This window comes from Hemitrygon akajei, chromosome 2, assembly GCF_048418815.1.
Source record: "Hemitrygon akajei chromosome 2, sHemAka1.3, whole genome shotgun sequence".
NCBI lineage: Eukaryota > Metazoa > Chordata > Chondrichthyes > Myliobatiformes > Dasyatidae > Hemitrygon > Hemitrygon akajei.
In genome coordinates, this window is record NC_133125.1 from 13,916,850 (window position 1) to 13,935,015 (window position 18,166).

An 18,166-nucleotide genomic window follows, 5' to 3' on the forward strand; every position below is an offset into this window, starting at 1 on the left:
TTTAACAGAAGTTTGCATAGGTATATGGATGAGTAGGGTACACAGGGCTATGGTGTAAGTGCAGGTTGATGGGACTAGGCAAAATAATAGTTTGGTGCAGACTAGATGGCTTGAAGGACCTGTTTCTGTATTAGACCACTCGATGACTCGGAGTCTAAGAAATCGCCTTGTATGTTAGTAGCAAATCCAAATAAATGAATGATATCAGACCAGTTAAATTAACCTAAATAAGGCAAAGGCAGAAAATCACCAAAATAATGAGTGGAGCTGTGAGTTATCTTGGAAGTCTTAGGTCAGTAAGACCACACCACAAGGTTATTGGTGGGAGTTCAATCTTCCCTCCAATGATTAGAAAAAAACCACAAAATCTAAAACAAACCTAACTTTTTTGTGCTTCTCAACAGAAGCAAGCAACCCTCTGCCTTGTGTTCAACTTTGTTTAACCTTGGGGAGAGGATTTGCAATGTTTAGTTAATATGGGATTAATAGCTAACCACATGACTGATGCCTATAAAGACCACACCAAAGAGGGATTACTAGTTTCCCTTGCATGTGTGACATTAGTGACACATGTTTTATTTTGCAAAGAAAACAGTTTTCCTTAATTTAAATTCACAACTTGGTCCTATTGAAAATGAACTCAAGCAACACACACAAAATGCTGGAGGAACTCAGCAGGCCAGGCAGCATCTTAGTAAAAGGGTGCAGTCGACATTTCGAGTAGAGACTCTTCAGCAGGACTGGTCTTGGCCCAAAATGTCAACCATACTCTTTTGCATAGATGCTGCCTGGCCTGCTGAATTCCTCCTGGGGAGGGAGGGAGGGAGAGGGAGAGGGAGAGAGAGAGGGGGAGGGGGAGGGGGAGTGAGAGTGAGAGGGAGAGGGGGAGAGAGAGAGAGAGAGAGAGAGAGAGAGAGAGAGAGAGAGAGAGAGTGTGTGTGTGTGTGTCAGATTTCCAACATCTGCAGAGTTTCTTTTGTTCGTGATTGAAAATTAACTCATTGAATTTTACTTCTAAATTGGGACACAGCCACAATTGTGTTTAATGCCACGTCAGTTTAAATGCAAATCCAGTTATTAAGGAAAACAGAATTTTGCTTCCTTAGGAAATAACAGTTCCAAGGAGAAGCCAATAACTTTACCTAGTCCTATCTTCACTGAATTAGATGTTTGGTTTGTAATGCACACAAAACGCAGGGGGAACTCAGCAGGTCACGGGGTTTCACAAAACTGAATGTAGAAGTGGATATAAAGAGCTCAATAATTAGATGCAATCCAAAATTTTACAGAAAGGATTTCGAGTACGAAAGATCTCTGGGAATACAGATCCATAATTCATTGAAAATGGCATCACAGGTAGTTAGGGGTCATCAAGAAAGCTTTTGGCACGTTGTCCTTCATAAATCAAAGTACTGAGTTCAAGAGATGGGATGTTATGTTTATGTTGTATAAGACATAGGTGAGGCCTAATTTGGAGTATTCTGGTCACCTACTGTACCTACAAGAAAGATATCAATAAGTTTGAAAGAGTGCAGAGAAAATTTACAAGGATGTTGCCAGGACTTGAGGACCCGAGTTATAGGGAAAGGTTGAATAGATCAGGATTTTATTCCCTAGAGAGCATAGAAGAATGAGCGGAGATTTGATAGAGATATGTAAAATTGAAGGAAATAGACAGGGTAATTACAAGCAAGCTTTTTTTCACTCAGGTTGGTTGAGATGAGAACTGGAGGTCATGGGTTAAGGTGAAATGTTTAAGGGGAACATGAAGTGGAACTTCTTCACTCAGGAGGTCGTGAGAGCGTGGAACAAGCTGCCAGCACAAGTGATGGATACAAGCATGATTTCCACATTGAAGAGAGATTTGGATAGGTACATGGATGCAAGTGTGTGGACGTCTATGGTTCAGATTCAGGTCGATCGGACTAGGCAGATTAATAACTCAGTATGGACTAGATGGGCCAAAGGGCCTGTTTCTGAGCTGTAGTGTTCTGTGCCTCTAAATATTTACACCCCAGTGCCAAACGAGGCAGAAGACCTCATAGAATGTAGAACAGTACAGAGCCTTTGACTCACAATGTTGTGGCGAACTTTTAACCTACTCAAAGATCAACCTAACCCTTCCCTCACACAAAGCTTTCCATTTTTCTTTCACCCATGTGCCTATCTAAGAGTTTCTTAAATGTCCCTGATATATCAACCTCTCACCACTCCTGGTAGCACATTCCATGCATCCAGCAAAAAAATCCTAACTCTGACATCCCCCTATACTTTCCTCCAATCACCTTAAAATTATGCCGTCTTGTGTTAGCCACTTCCATTATGGGGGAAAGAATTCTCCAGCTCTTCACTCTGTTGATGTCTCTTATTACCATGTACACCTCTACCAAGTCTCCTCTCATCCTCCTCCTCTCCAGTGAGGAGCGCTCGAGGTCACGCAACCTCTCCTCCGAGGGAGGTAAATTGTAAACATTATTGACACCCCACTGTGAAGGACCTGGTGGGTTTTCCATTGCAATTCCTAAATCCACGGAATTTAGACACTTGAAGACAGCTGCAATCATCTGTGCAACACAACCTGTTATTAGCATGTTCAACTACCCCACCCCTTCTAACCAACCCACAGAAAAGAAATACAAGTCTTATGACTTTCTAATTAAAAGACAGAGAAGGAAAATTTTAGCTAAAACGTCCACCTGAAAAACTACTGGGAAAAGACACTGAATGCAGAGACTATCATTCCCTCTAGTGTATACAAATTGGACTCAGTAGAGTTGTAAAACACTACAGCATTGAAATAGGCCCTTCAGCTTGTCTTATCTGTGCCAAACTATTATTTTGCCTAGTCCCATTGACCTGCAGCGGGACCACAGTTCTCTATGCCCCACCCACCCATGTACTGTACCTATCCAAATTTAACTTACATGCACCACTTTTGCCGGCACGCTCATTCCACACGCTGCAAGCCGTGACAGTCTCCCTCGCTCTCCGCTACACCCCCTAGCTTGGTGTCATCCGCGAATTTCCTGATCCAGTTTAAAGCATTCTTATCCAGATCATTGACACAGATGACAAACAAGGGACCCCAAAGGACCCAGCACCAGTCCCTGCAGCACGCCACTTGTCACAGGCCTCCAGTCAGAGGCAACCATCTACTACCACTCTCTGGGTTCTCTCACGAAGCCATTGTCAAAAAAAAAGTTACAATAAAAACACAGTATTTTCATTAAAAACCAAGGAAGGAAATTCACAGGCTTTATCTATCCATGTGTCACAGCAGTAACAGTACTGAATGTATTTCAAGAAGTTATACAGCATAAAATAATATAGGACAGGCAACTATTCACTCCATCATAACTTATTCTCTGAACTATCAAACTTTGGGGTATTTGCATTATGCACTGAATAAGTCGCTAAAATGGATGAGCAAACGAGCTCAGTTATAAGGGGAGAAGAAGAGCTTGCTCTCTAATTGCCCTCCTTCTCCACACATACACAGCATCCAATGGCATTTCACCAGGTAACTTATTAAAATCCCTGCCACAGCATGAACCAATAATGTTAACAATCAGCTAGTCATTAAAGGAGCTCCTTCTCCAAGAAAGGCTGTGCTGACATTGTTCAGTGGAGGTTTAGAAAATGGTCCTGGGAATGAAAGGGTTAACATGTCAGTGGTGTTTGATGGCTCTGGGCCTGTACAGGCTGGAGTTTACAAGAATGAGGAGGGATCTGATTGAAAGCTCTCCAATACTGAAAGGCCTAGACAGAGCGGACATGGAAAAAATGTTTCCAAAAGTGGGAAGTCCAGGACGAGGGGGCACAAACTCAGAAAAGAAGGATGTCCCTTTAGAACAGAGATGAGGAGAAACTTCATCAGCCAGAAGCTGGTGGACCTGTGGAATTCACTGCCACAGTCAGCTGTGGAGCCATGTCGCTGGGTATATTTAAAGTGGAGGTTGATAGGCTCTTGATTAGTAAGGATGTCAAAGGTTATGGGGAGAAGGCAGGAGAATGGGATAGAGAGGGAGAATAAATCAGCCATGATAGAATGACGGAGCAGACTCAATGGGCTGAACGTCCTCATTCTGATTCTATGTCTTATGGTCTAAAAGCTGATATACTCAGGTACCAATTGGTTACTGAACAACATAGAGCACCACGGTATTGTATTGGTTAGCACAACATTATTACAGCTTGGGCCGTCGGAGTCTGCAATTCAATTTTGATGTCATCTGTGAGGAGTTTGTACGTTGTAATGTTGAACCAGGTTTATGCAGATCAAGCGAGACAGAAAGCACGTTCTCTGAAAAGGTGAATTTATCACTTATTTACAAACAGTAAAAATTTCACCAAACATTCTTGCTTCACAAGTTACAGACACTACAAAGCTTAATATTCAACAAACATATGTCCATACAACCAACGTACTTAGCTGAAAGCACATGTAGAGCATACCTTCCCAATGGTCACGTTCACCACTTGCCTGAAGACAAAGGAAGAGAACTTGCACCTCCCACACGTGCTCAATATATATCCAGGATATTTGCAACAGAATGCCAAGCAGCTATCCAATGGGAAAAGCAGCTGCAGTTTCTAAACTAACCAATCAAGTGACTTTCGACAATCAGAATAACACTTGCCCCTCCCCCCAATAGGTCACACGTGGGTTTCCTCCGGGTGTTCCAGTTTCCTCCCACAGTCCAAAGACATTCGAGTTAGTGAGTTAATAAGTCACTGTAAATTGTCCTGTGATTCCACTAGGGTTAAATATGTGCGTTGCTGAGAGGTGTGGCTTGTTGGACTACAAGGGCCTGTTCCGTGCTGTATCACTAAACAAATATAAAAGCTTAGCTACAATCTGACATCCTCCGACACAATCTCAATTTTAACGTTTGCTGAAGAACTTTTAAGATAAATAAAATTAAACTCCATAAGGTTTTTACGCCATTACCAATGTCAATATAATTTAAGATAGGATACATTACTTTTACTTAGAGAAGCTATTGTGTTTCCATTTTTCTTTTACCATGTAATCAAATCATTAAACAACTCAATGTCCTTTTAAAGTACCGTGGATTCCGGTTAATTGGGCTGACAGTTAATCGGGGCAGCCTCTGATTAGGGACAACTCTTAAAGAATAACATCTAATCAGGAAAATTGCCAGGATTCCCTTTATTTTGGGCACAAAGTCATTTAATTGGTTGCTGAACTGTTTCTAACTAGTGTCAGTCACATGCACTTGCATGGCCATTGGACGTCACACAGTGCTTAGAGCAAACAGTTTTTAAAATAGCATCTGTTGCATGTGTTTGTGTTAACAAAAAACAGTGAATTTTGATACTGATACAGCCGAGAAGTAAGCAGCAAGGTAATTTGAACTGTTTTGCTCACTATGGTTTCAAGCATTCAGGCTTGGAGATGCCAGAAACAACCAGGAGTGAAAATGAAACGATTTCACTACTTCAGCAAGTTAGGAACTACAGAGAACTTTAAAGCTATTGACGATCATCTTGAATGCTGCAATGAAAATGAAGATTTGGAGGAGGCAATCATCAAAAACATAGTATGAAGGCAGTCCATTACCTGTACCGATTTTGTTCATTTACAGTCAATCAATAAAGTATGTCAGCGAGCACTGAATGAATTTCTTTGTCGATAACTATTACAAACTAGTACACAGTTTTATAGTACTGTAGTACTATTGGTAGTGTTGTAATTTTTTCTGTATTTTATTTGAATACATAATTAGTCTGTCTTTTTTTCTACCTTTTTAACTATTTCCATGAAACTTCAGCTAACTGGGGCAACCACTTTATTGGGGCCAATATGTACTAGACCCGATGTGTCCCAATTAACCAGAATCTACTGTATTTTAAATATAAGCAATTGCCGTCTCGATACACCAAGTGCATCACATCACCTTGCTGTTACTCGATCCACAACTTAGAGTCATGGAATCACAGAGTAACACAGGATGTAGGCAGGCCCTTCGGACCAACTCATCCGCTTGGTTAAAAGTTATAGCCAAGTGTTCCGGAGCTACCTTACGTGAAATCAGGGAGCCAAGGGTTGGAACGGGGGTTTAGTCTTTCAGAATAAACTGCACTTAATATTAATTAACACACGAGATTCTGCAGGTGCTGGAAATCCACAGCAACACACACAAAATGCTGGAGGAATTCAGCAGGTCAAGCTACATCTATAGAGAGCAACAAGGAATCGAGGCTTCAGGAGGGAGGGGGAAGAGGCCAGAATAAGAAGGTGGGGGAGGGGAAGGAGTACAAGCCAGAGGTGAAAGATGAAACCAAGTGAAGGTGAAGATATGTGGGTGGGGGAAGGGGTGCCATAAGAAGCTGGGAGGTAATAGGTGGATAAGGTAAAGGACTGAAGAAGAAAGAATCTAATAGGACAGGAGAGTGGACCATGGGAGAAAGGGAAAGAGGAGAGGAACCAGAGGGAAGTGATGGGCAGGTGAGGTGAAGCGAAGCAAAGTTGTAAGAGGGGAACTTTAATGAGGAATGGAAAAGGAGAGAGAAGGCAGAAGAAAAAATACTAGAGGTAGGAGAAGTCAATGTTTATGCTATCAGAGTATTCATATAAATGACATGTTGGTTCAAGGATAAGAAAGAGGCTTAAGTTCAACGCACAGCCTGCAAACTGACCAGTCAGAGCTTTGCCAAATAAAAGTTTCTCTTATGGAACAGTGTTCTGCCAGATGTAGAAATAAACAAAGATCCTATCTGTCCTTTGGAAAAGATTGAAACAGATGCTACGGCTCAATTTAAAGGAGTTTTCCTGAGGCCCAGGCCAAAATTTGTCTTCATTTCCAATTTAATTGAACAGAGTATCTGGTTAGTCATTTCAGTTTCGATTTGTGGGATGCAGTCTGCATTACATTGGTTGTTGTATAGTTCAAGATGACAACATTTGTACAATCAATAAAGTATTTTCATCTGTCCTTTATTCACCTTAAAGCTGGGAAAGATACTGATAACATAATAAGGTCCTTCTTTCTAAAGCAAAATCTACACAGTAAAGTGCCAGTGGTAGCTGACAGATGAAGTGATGGATGCGGGTTCGATTTCAACATTTAAAGGAAATTTGGATAAGTACATGGATGAGAGGGGCATTGAGGGCTATGGCCCAGGTGCAGATCAATGGTACTAGGCAGAATAACAATTCAGCACAGACTAGATGGGCCAAAGGGCCATTTTCTGTGCTCTGGTGCTCTATGACACTAGCAAAGTTGGCATGAGTAAAATCCAAACAAAACTAGATGTGAATAGAAGAATTAAAGCAAGATCTTGAGAAATCCTTAAGATGAATACAGGAAAAAGGCAAGGTCAAGATTATACTTCATTACCTGGTATATCCTTCCTGCTTAGCAACTGCGGCCAATGAGAAGATGCAGTCAATGGTTGCCAGGTGACCAATTGCCTTTCTTATTCCGTGGTAGTGCTCACCAAACTGACTGTGCATGAACAGAATGAGAATTACTTTGAGAAAATCAATTACAACGTAAATATCCCTAAACAACTTAATATACACTCAGTAGCCAATTCATTATGTACAGCTGCTCATTAATGCATCTATTTAATCAGCCAATCACGTGGCAGCAACTCTATGCACACAAGCAAGCAGAAATGGTCAAGAGGTTCAGACTGAACATCAGAATGGGGAAGAAATATGATCCAAGTGGCTTTGATAGTGGAATAAATATTGGTGCCAGACAGGGTGGTTTGCATATCTCAGAAACTGCTGATCTCCTGGGATTTTCACACACAACAGTCTCTAGAGTTTACAAAGTCTGGCGCAAGAAACAAAAAAAAAATCCAATGAGTGGCAGTTTTGTGGGCAAAAGTTCCTTGTGAATGAGGGAGGTCGGAGGAGAATGGCCAGACTGGTTCAAATGGACAGGAAGGCAACAGTAACTCAAGTAAACACACCTCATAATGATGATGTGCCAAAAAAGCATCTTTGAATGCACAACATGTTGAATTTTGAAGGGGATCAGCTACAGCAGCAGAAGACCATGAGCATACGCTCAGTGGCCATTTTATTAAGTACAGGAGCTATCTAATAAAGAGGCCACTGAGTGTACATTCTTGTTTATGAATCCTGGTAAAATATTTAATCATTATACTCAAACGTGCACCAGATTTGGAAGGTAGTTAAAGAAGTCAACTGAATAATTTTCCTGAAATAACAGATTACCGAAGGAGTTTCCTTTCCCTACTTCAAACTGGTTCACTTCACACAATATTCAGCATCCTTTAATTTCAATGATGCTCAGAGATGAACTGGTATCAGGTGCTCTTTTTCCATGGGAACGACAACAAGTCAAAGGCACTATCTTAGCTCTTGGCGGAATCTGGCATCCTAATCAAATTCCACCAAGCAAACAGTGACAGCACTTCAAATTCAGCTAATTGGCTATTGAATTATCTTTAAACTGGCAGAGATAAATGTAGCTCTTTGATTATTGCGTTAAAGGAAAAATGTCCTCTTCTGACAGAGCATAATCAGATGTATACATCTGCATGACTTTTATTGTGCCTTTTCAATAACTATTTAAAGCATTGTTGATACTTACGGACTGGGATGTTAATCACTCTCTGTGAAAGAACTAGACATGGTGCTTAAGTGGATAATTAAACCGTGATCACAACATGCCCATTGTGCGTGGAGATGAACAGAGTTGAAGAAATCCCAACCAGGGCATCAGGCAAATGTGAAGGTTGTTCAGCTCTGAAGGAGCCATCAGTGTTGATGGCACTGGGAAAAGCTTTGCAAGTTACATCATGTTATGCCCTCTCCAATATACTTTTAGCACATGGAGGCTTTCTGTCTTCTTACTCCCTCTTGGGGAACTGATTCCAGGTGTACAAGGTGACAAGAAGGTAGAGTGGATAACCAGACTCCCCCCCCCCCCGGCAGAAATGGCTAATATGAGGGGGTGTAATTTTACAGTGACTGGAGGTAAGTATAGGGGGGGATATCAGAGGTAGGTTTTTTTTTTTTACACAGAGAGTGGTGGGTACGTGGAGCACCCTGCCATGGTGGTGGTAAACACAGATTAATTAGGAGCATTTAAGAGACTCATAGCCAGGCATAGGAATGCTAGAAAAATGGAGGGCTTTGTAGGAGGAACGGCTGGATTGATCTTGGAGTAGGTTAAAGTGACAGCACAATATCTTGGGCTGAATGGCCTGTACTGTGCTATAGTGTTCAATCATTGTCAATTGCCTCAAGATTCAGGGGAGAAGATTTAGAACGGAGAGCAGGAGAAACTGTTTTTCCTAGAGAGTGGTGAATCTGTGGAATTCTCTGCCCAGAGAAGCAGTTTGAGGCTTCTTCACTAAATATATTTAAGAAACAGTTAGACAGGTTTTTACATTGTAGGGGAATTAAGGATTATGGGGAAAAGGCAGGTAGATGGAGCTGAGTTTTCAGACAGATCAGCAATGATCTTATTGAATGGCGGGGCAGGCTCGATGGGCCGGATGGCCTACTCCTGCTCCTATTTCTTATAAACCAATCAATAACAATACCCATCAATTATCCATCATTACATACTTCCAACAAACAATTTTCAACCTAAGCAATTTTGTTGATTGGGCCATTATATCTACAGTACTGTGTTAAAAGTCTTAAGCAATGCAGGGTACTACATATTGCTAGGGTCCCTATTCCTTCTGCACAGTACTGCATTTGTCAACATGGAGTGGAGAAGGAGCTTGTAAATCTGGTGGGAGCAAAAAAGTTTGGGAATGGCGAGGGTGGAGCACCACAGCTGAGGTGTGGGACAGGTGGCAGAGGAGGAGTGCCAGGGACGGGGGAGTGGCGCAGGGTGCACCAGGCAAGGTCACTTGGTTCCTAAACAGCTGGCTTATCGATCATTAGAGAATGTGTCTTTGGTGCTTCCAGCTCCCTCCCCTCTCCCTTCCCTTTTTCCCAACCATAATTCCCCTTTCCCACTCTGAGACACCCATAGCAGAATCAGGTTTATCATCACTTACACATGTCATAAAGTTTGATTTTTTTTGTGGCAGCAGTACAGTGCAATACCTAAAATTACTGGAGTACCGTGCAAAAGTCTTAGACACCCCGTCTATATACCATATGTGCCTAAGACGTTTGTATAGTACAGTATGTCAGTAGTATAACTTCTCAATATGAAATATAAACAATATGTAGTCTATTCAATGGTTAATACATATAGAAAGCTGCTGAAGGAGAACAGAATGCAATGCCCCAGCAGATCAGTTTTATACTTAAGGTCTTGAACTGGGGCACAAGCCTTCACATAAACATTTGTATTTGCATTTGATCTATTTAGTTTCTCCGACTTCATTCAGAGCTTCAACAGTCAGCCTAACAGACAGCTCAGATGCAAAGTTAATACCGCTGACGTACTCCAGTAATTTCAGCCACTCCGCATTGCAGTCGAGGACAAGTTGCTCACGAAGCTGGCACAGCAGCCTGTGCTTCTCCACGATGAATGGGGTATGGAAGCGGACGACAGCCTTTGTGCTGTGGATAAAAGGGAGCAGAACCAAGGTCACTAGAGTAATCATTAATGTCACTAGTAAAGGAAGTCAGATTCACAATGGCTCCTTTCAGAGCTAACCTTAAAAAAGAATGAATGAGAAAGAAATGTTGTACAAAATCTGGATCCTGCATGGTTCACTACGCCATTGGAAGTAGTCAAAAACCAAGGTACATCCCTCAAAATCCATCTGCACGTAGACAATCTTTCACATAGAAGCTTAATTTAAATATTAAGAAGTTTCCTACTAAAATAATCAGGCAAAAAAGTCACATCATAATTCAAGACTTTGTACTGTATCTCTAGGTAAATATAAATATAGCAACGTATACGAACTTTGGTAATAAAATTACTTTGAACTTTGACCTGGGGCTGCTAAATAGTGATCGAAGGCAAAATAAATTTGTTATCGAAGTACGTAAATTTCACCATACACTAACTTGAGATTCATTTTCTTGTAGGCATTTACAGGAAAATAAAGAAATACTGTAGAATTTCGGAAAAACTACACACAAAGACTCACAAACCACCAATGTGCAAAAAAAAAGCAGTCAAAATTCAAGATTGTTTAATGTCATTTCTTGTGCACAAGTGTAAGGAGCACAAAACAATCGTTACTCTGAATACAATGCAGCACAAAAAATCCAAAAAAGGTAAAGAACCCGATAATAATAAAAACACAATAAATATAAATAGAAGAGAGCTAGGTTGATTTTATGCCTATAAAGTGATGCTAGGCTGATGAAGTAATATAAAGTGATGAGGTGACTGACGGGAAATAAAGTAGAGGTGGAGTTAGTGGATGGAGGTGTTGCTCAGCCTGACTGCCTGGGAAAAGTAACTGTTTTTGAGTCTGGTGGTCCTGGCGTGGATGCTGCGTAGCCCCCTCCCTGATGGGAATGGGACAAGCAGTCCACAAGCTGGGTGGGTGGGATCCTACATGATGCTACTGGCCCTTTTCCAGCATCTTTCTGTATATACATCCTTGATGGCAGGTAGGCTAGTGCCAGTGATGCATTGGGCAGTTTTGACTACCCATGGTCGACCCTTCCTGTCTGCCACAGTGCAGTTTCCATACCAAGCAGTGATGCAGCTTGTCAGGATGTGCATCTATAAAATGATGTATGGATGTGCAAAGTCCAGCTCCCTTCAGCCTCCTCAGAAAGCAGGGGAGCTTCCTTGCTTGTGTGGGATGTGTTCTGGGACCATGCGAGGTTGTGTGAGGTGTGGACTCCCAGGAGTTTGAAACTGCTTGGAGTTTCCACTGCCAGAACTCCAAACAAACAGGACAGGCAAAGATTAAAGTCCAAAGTAAATAGATGTCACCATATACAACACCGAGATTCATTTTCTTGTGGACATACTCAATAAATCTATAGAATAATAACCATAACAGAATCAATGAAAGATTGCAAAACTTGGGTGTTCGAGAGTGAAGACGACAAACCGTGCAAATACAAAAAGAACAAAAATTATAATAAATGAATAAATAAACAAACAATAAGCAACAAGACATGAGATGAAGAGTCCTTGAAAGTGAGTCTATTGGTTGTGGAGCCAATGAAGCAGATTGTTTCAACAAGATTGTTGCCCTGGCTCTGACAGTTTCATAATCCTTGCGACTGCTGACTGAAAAGCTGCAACAGGACAACTGTAAGTTATACAGCTGTCAGCAAATGCTGCAAGTTATAGAATGTTGTGGTGAGACAAACTATTTCAACCTTCAGTAAAGAGACATTTATATAATTGCATTTTAAAAATTACCAGGTTTTAGAATGACACAGCACAAGATGGCCACGATTAACAGTCTGCTGCCACTTGACAATTTCACCCCAATTACATTCTCGGGTTCCAGTAAATCCTGTAAGAGGGCCACAACCTTGCCATGACTTGGAGTTTTGCGTGCCTCAATGACCCGGAGAACTATGTTGGCTGCAGTTGGGACTTTATGCTTTGGCTCTTGGTAGGGTCACTCATGCCAAACAGGTCAAAGGTTAGAGGCTGGACTAAGAGTGGTCCACCGGTCCTCCAGGTTCAGAGATACAGCTCAGGGTAACAACCTTGACTGATAAAACAAAACTGTTACGGAAACAGCAACGAAGAATTCCTCTACATCCGAGCGCGGTGGTATTCCTGAGTATTCACTCGGGACTTGTGTGACTGACGGTAGTGAAAACCGAGAGGAAGCGACTGACACAGAGCCCAGAACACTACCAGAGACAGAGGACCTTCATTGTTCCCCTAAACACCAGTGGCATAATGGGCAGCAAGTTCCAAGAAATACAGCTTCTGAAAACTGTGCGGTGGACTCTAGAATATAGAACATTACAGCACTGTACAGGTTCTTCAGCCCATAATGTTGTGCCAACCCTTTGACCTACTCTAAGATCAATCTAACCTTCCCCTCCTACATAGCCCTCCATAATTCTATCAGCCATCTGCCTATCTAAGTCTTTAAAATGTCCCTAATGCAACTGCCTCTACCTCCCCCCCGGCAGCACGTTTCATGCACCCACCACTCTCTGTGTGTAAAACATTCTTCTGATATTTCTCCTGCACTCTCTCCTCCAATCACCTTAAAATTATCTCCCCTCAGATTAGCTATTTCTGCCCTGGGAAAAAGCTTCAGGCTGTCCACTCGATCGACGGCTCTTATCATCCTGTACACAAAATGACCTGGGGGTCCCTCATTCTTGTAACCAGTCTGGTAAATCACTTCTGCACCTTTGCTAAGACTTCACTATCTTTCTGGGAATGTTGCAACCAGAAATTAGCACCTGCTACAGGTGAAACCAAACCAGTTTTCATCAGCGACACAAGAGATTCTGCACAGTCGAACCTCTGGAAACAAGCTCGGTCAAATGTATTTTAAAAGGGAGTGGGACAAGAGATTCTGCAGATGCTGGAAATCTGGAGCAACACACAAAATGCTGGAGGAACTCAGCAGGTCAGGCAGCATCTGTGGAGGGGAATAAACAGTTGACATTTCAGGCCAAGGACCTTCATCAGGGCTGGAAGCAAGAGGGCAGAAGTCAGAATAAATTTTTAATCAGTAAAAGTTTTGATATCTATTCCTCTGTAATAAAAAAGAGGCATAGATTAAGTTCTCAGCCAGAGACTTTTTCCCAGGGCAGAAATGGCTAAAATGAGGAAGCATATTCTTAAGGTAATTGGAGGAAATTATAGAGGGATATCAGAAGCAAGTTTTTTCTTATTTACACAGAGTGGTGAGTGTGTGGAGTGCTCTGCCAGGGGCAGTGGTAGAGGCAGATAAATTAGGGCATTTAAAATTGTCTTAGAGAGGCACACAGATGAAAGAAAAATTCAAAGTATTCAAGTATTCGAAGTTCATGTATAATCAAAGTATGTTTGCAGTCAGGGTTACGTGTGAGGGAAGGATTAGTTTGTACTTGGAGTAGGTTAAAGGGTCAGCACAATATCATGGGCCGAAGGGCCTGTACTGTGCAGTACTGTTCTATGTTCTACAACACTATTTTACTCTCTTTTTGCACGATTTTTAATATATTTCCTTTTGTAACGTACAGTAATGTTTTGGGTATTGCACTGTACCGCTGCCACAAAACAATAAATTTCACGACATATGTCAGTGACAATACATCTGACTCTGACAGCATTTTGTACTGTCAGTTACAAAGTGAATAAACAATGCAAAGAACAGGAATAATGAGGTAATGTTTATGGGTTCATGGACCATTCAGGAATTTGGTGGTGGAGGCGAAGACGCTGTTCTTCAATCATTAGGTGTTAATTCAGTTTTTGCTCCTTTATCAAAAATGTAAAGGTGGAGAACAAAGCAGAGGGATTAACAAAGGGGTGACGAGAGGACACGAAGCAGGTGGATTCTCTGGGATGACTGGAAAACTGATGTAAGGTAACAGTGTAGAAAATAGAGGCATTGCCAGTTCCCTGGTAAACTTATGTACGGATCATGGTGAAGAGGTAGAGGTGGGAACAATTAAAATCAATAATATATCGGTAAGTTTGAAGTTCACTTTAGGTCCAAGGGATTACATAAGAATTTCAGGCACCGGTCAGCGGGTGAAAGGTTGGCAGCTGTAAGTTTTTACAGCAAACAAGCTGCTACAGTCAGATTATTGATGGAAAAGTAGAGGTAGGTGAATGACATTTGCAAAATGAGAGCCACCATGGGCTGCAATTACATAAACATCTGAAGAATTCCTCTGTAACCGAATGGCATCACAGCAACAACCTCTCACTCAACATCAGCAGATTATCGACTACAGGAGGAAAATGCCTGGGGTCCCGGAGCTGGTTCTCATTTGGGGGACTGCAGATGGAAAGGGTCAGTAGCTTTAAATTCCTTGGTGTTACCCTATCAGACCAGTCCTGAGACTAGCACACAAGTGCCATAACAAAAGCGGCATGGCATGCTCCTACTTCCTGAAGAGTTGGTGCAGATTTGGCACGTCATCTAAAACTCTGACGAACTTCTATAGCCGTCCAGTGAAGAGTATCCTGACTGGTCACACCACGGCCGGATACGGAAACACCAAAGCCCAGGAATGCAAAGGTCCACAGAAAGAGGTGGGCACGTCCCAGTCCATCACAGGAAAAGCCCTCCCTACCACCGAGCACACCCACAAGGAGTGACAGCACAAGAAAGCAACATCCATTATCAAGAACCCCCATCATCCAGGCCACGGTCACTTCTGGCTTCTAATAAATTGATGTAAATGCACTTGCTGGTCCATTCCCCATCACTGACGCCGACAGAGGCATAAGGTTGATGTCAGGTTACCGGGGGGGACCCGGGGTTGATCAATGCAGAAGAACACTTCAATGAACATTTGGAGGGACAGGAAGGGTGAACGCACATCGACAGCAGCAACAGAAACAATTCGGACCGCCAGTAGAACAATGCCAGAGCTATGAGCGACACTGCAGTCTGCCACACTCCAGAAACGACAACCATCAGGAGCCCCTGTTGGATCTGGTGCCCAAACCTCACATTGGAATGTGGCCTGTTTCAGTCGAGACCACAGACAACAACAACAGAGATCATTTATTCAGCAAACATCATGGAAACTTTTAAGTTTTTCCAAATTCTGTTAATATATTTCCCCACGAGGCAGGGAAACAGTTCCCAGCAACTTCCTGTTCAGATTACCAGTTTCCTGTTTAATAGCAAATCAAGTTTAATTATCATTCAAACAGTACATGAACACAGCCGGATGAGACAGCATTCCTCTCTAGCCAAGGTGCCAAAACATACACGTGCATTCAAAATAAGAGAGAAAGAAAAGAAAAAGAATATAGTAAGTCAGGAAAACACATTTTTAGTCCAAGACCTGAGTGAAAGGCCCTGCAAACTGATGGTTCCCGGCAGATCAGCAGCAATTCCATTGACCCAACACTGGGGGGGCAGCACTGACAGGACAGACTATCCCCAACCGAGCACGGACGCCACGCTATACCACTTTCGGAGTCTCCTCTTCAGCTGGACTGTAGCGGCAGGCAAGCCCGCGGCCTGAGGCCTAGTCCTCACTTTGACAGAGGCAACTCTCTTCTCTTCCACCTGTCTCTCCCACCCAACAGGGAAAACAGGCCTGAGGCAACCAACGTCCAACAGGGTCCCGGGATCGCAAAAGAAACGCCCCAGACAGTCACTCGCAGTTTCTCTGCCCACCATCTTTGCACAACTTTGGTGCCTTCGACTAGCAGGCAACAGCACGACCTGCACCCATGTCAGCTCCTCCTAACCTAATCCAGCTCCTCGTGCAGCCTGGTAGCCTGATCCTCCTCCTGCAGCTGACGACCGGCCTTCCCTTCTCTGAACCACTGGCCAGCTGGCCATCCCGAACCACAAGCAGCTCACTAATGTGGTAGACCTGCTGATCTCAAAGTTACTGGGGTCCAGTGTAGTCTTACGATCACAAAACCACATTTAACAAATAAAAAAGCACCTTTGGTTACCCCAGGAGAGGCCACTGCTTCTACACTCACCACTACATTACTAGAACAAGCATGTTTCTTTGCATCTATTCAGATCAAGTAAATTTATTGTCAAAGTACGTACATGTCAGCATATACAACCTTGAGATCATTTTCCTGTAAATGCCTGCAGGAAAACTAAGAAATACAATATAATTTATGAAAAATTATACGTAAACAAAGATAGACAAACAACCAATGTGCAAAAGACAAATTGTACAAATGAAATAAATAATACTGAGAACATGAATTACAAAGTCCTTGAAAGAGAGTCTGAAGGTTGTGGAATCATTTTAGTGTTGAGGTGAATGCAATTATCCACACCGGTTCAGAAGCCTTAAGGGTAATAACTGTTCCTGAACCTGGTGGTATCAACCCAAGGCTCCTGTACGTCCTGCCCAATGGCATGATGAGGAAATATGCAGGCTCTCCATCTGAACATCACAACCTAGCTGGACACTCAAACTTTGATGTGTGGCCTTGCTCACAGAACGCTGCAATTTGGTTTAAAATACAAACGGTGAAACAGCATAATGTTAATTGAAATATAGAATCTCATAATGTGTATTGATTTAGAAACAATCCCTGCCGGCCAGTAAAGGTTACATCATAGTTTCCGGCAGGAAAAGGCCAAAATAACTACATTACAACAGTCATAGAACATAGAAATCTACAGCACATTACAGGCCCTTCGGCCCACAATGTTGTGCTGACCATGTGACCTACTCTAGAAACTACCTGAATTGCCCTCCCACACAGCTCTCTATTTTTCAAAGTTCCATGTACCACGTCATAGAGTCTTGGAGTCACTGAACACTATAGCCTTTCGGCCTATCTAGTCTGTGCCGAACTATCTAATATGCCTAATCCCATCCATCTGCACCTGTACCATACCCCTCCCATCCAGGCACCTATCCAAACTTCTCTTAAATGGTGAAATCAAACACATATCCACTCCTTCCTCTGGTAGCTCATCCCACACGCTCACTACTCTCAAGTGAAGAAGCTCTCCCTCATGTTCCCTACAAACATCTCACATTTCACCACTAACCTATGACTCTCTAGTTCTAGTCTCACCAAACCTCAGTGGAAAAAGCCTGCTTGCATTTACCCTATCTATACCCTTCATACTTTTGTATAGCTCTATCAAATCTCCTCACATTCTTAAACCCTCCAGGGAATAAAATCCTAACCGAATCAACACTTGACTAAAACTCAGGTCCTCCAGTGCTTGCAACTTTCTTGTAAGTCTTCCCTGCACCCTTTCAATCCCAATGATAGCCTTCCTGTAGCTAGGTGACCAAGACTGCACACAACATTCCAAATTAGGCCTCACCAATGACTTATACAACTTCAGCGTAACATCCTAACTTCTGTACTCAGTACTTTGATTTATGAAGGCCAATGTACCAAAAGCTTTCTTTACAACCCTATCTACCAGTGATGTCACATTCAAGGAGTTATGGATCTGTGTTCCCAGATCCCTCTCGTCTACCACACTTCTCCATGCCCTGCTGCTCACTATGCAAGACCTACCCTGGTGGGTCCTTCCAAAGTGCAAAACCCGACACTCGTCTGCAATTAAATTCCATCTGCCATTTTTCAGCCCATTCTTCGAGAAGGTCCAGATCCCCACTGCAAGC

The 18,166-nt window shown here is 42.5% G+C and overlaps 1 protein-coding gene across 1 annotated transcript in view; it reads right to left on the reverse strand.

Moving 5' to 3' along the window:
- Positions 1-18,166, reverse strand: part of msh3 (mutS homolog 3 (E. coli)) — a 237,635-nt gene that overhangs the window by 125,155 nt on the left and 94,314 nt on the right. The window contains exons 17-18 of the mRNA XM_073067310.1: positions 10,418-10,534; positions 7,365-7,472 (exon numbers count right to left, since the gene is read on the reverse strand). Coding sequence (XP_072923411.1) covers positions 7,365-7,472; positions 10,418-10,534 — 225 coding nt within the window. The remainder of the gene's footprint in view (positions 1-7,364; positions 7,473-10,417; positions 10,535-18,166) is intronic.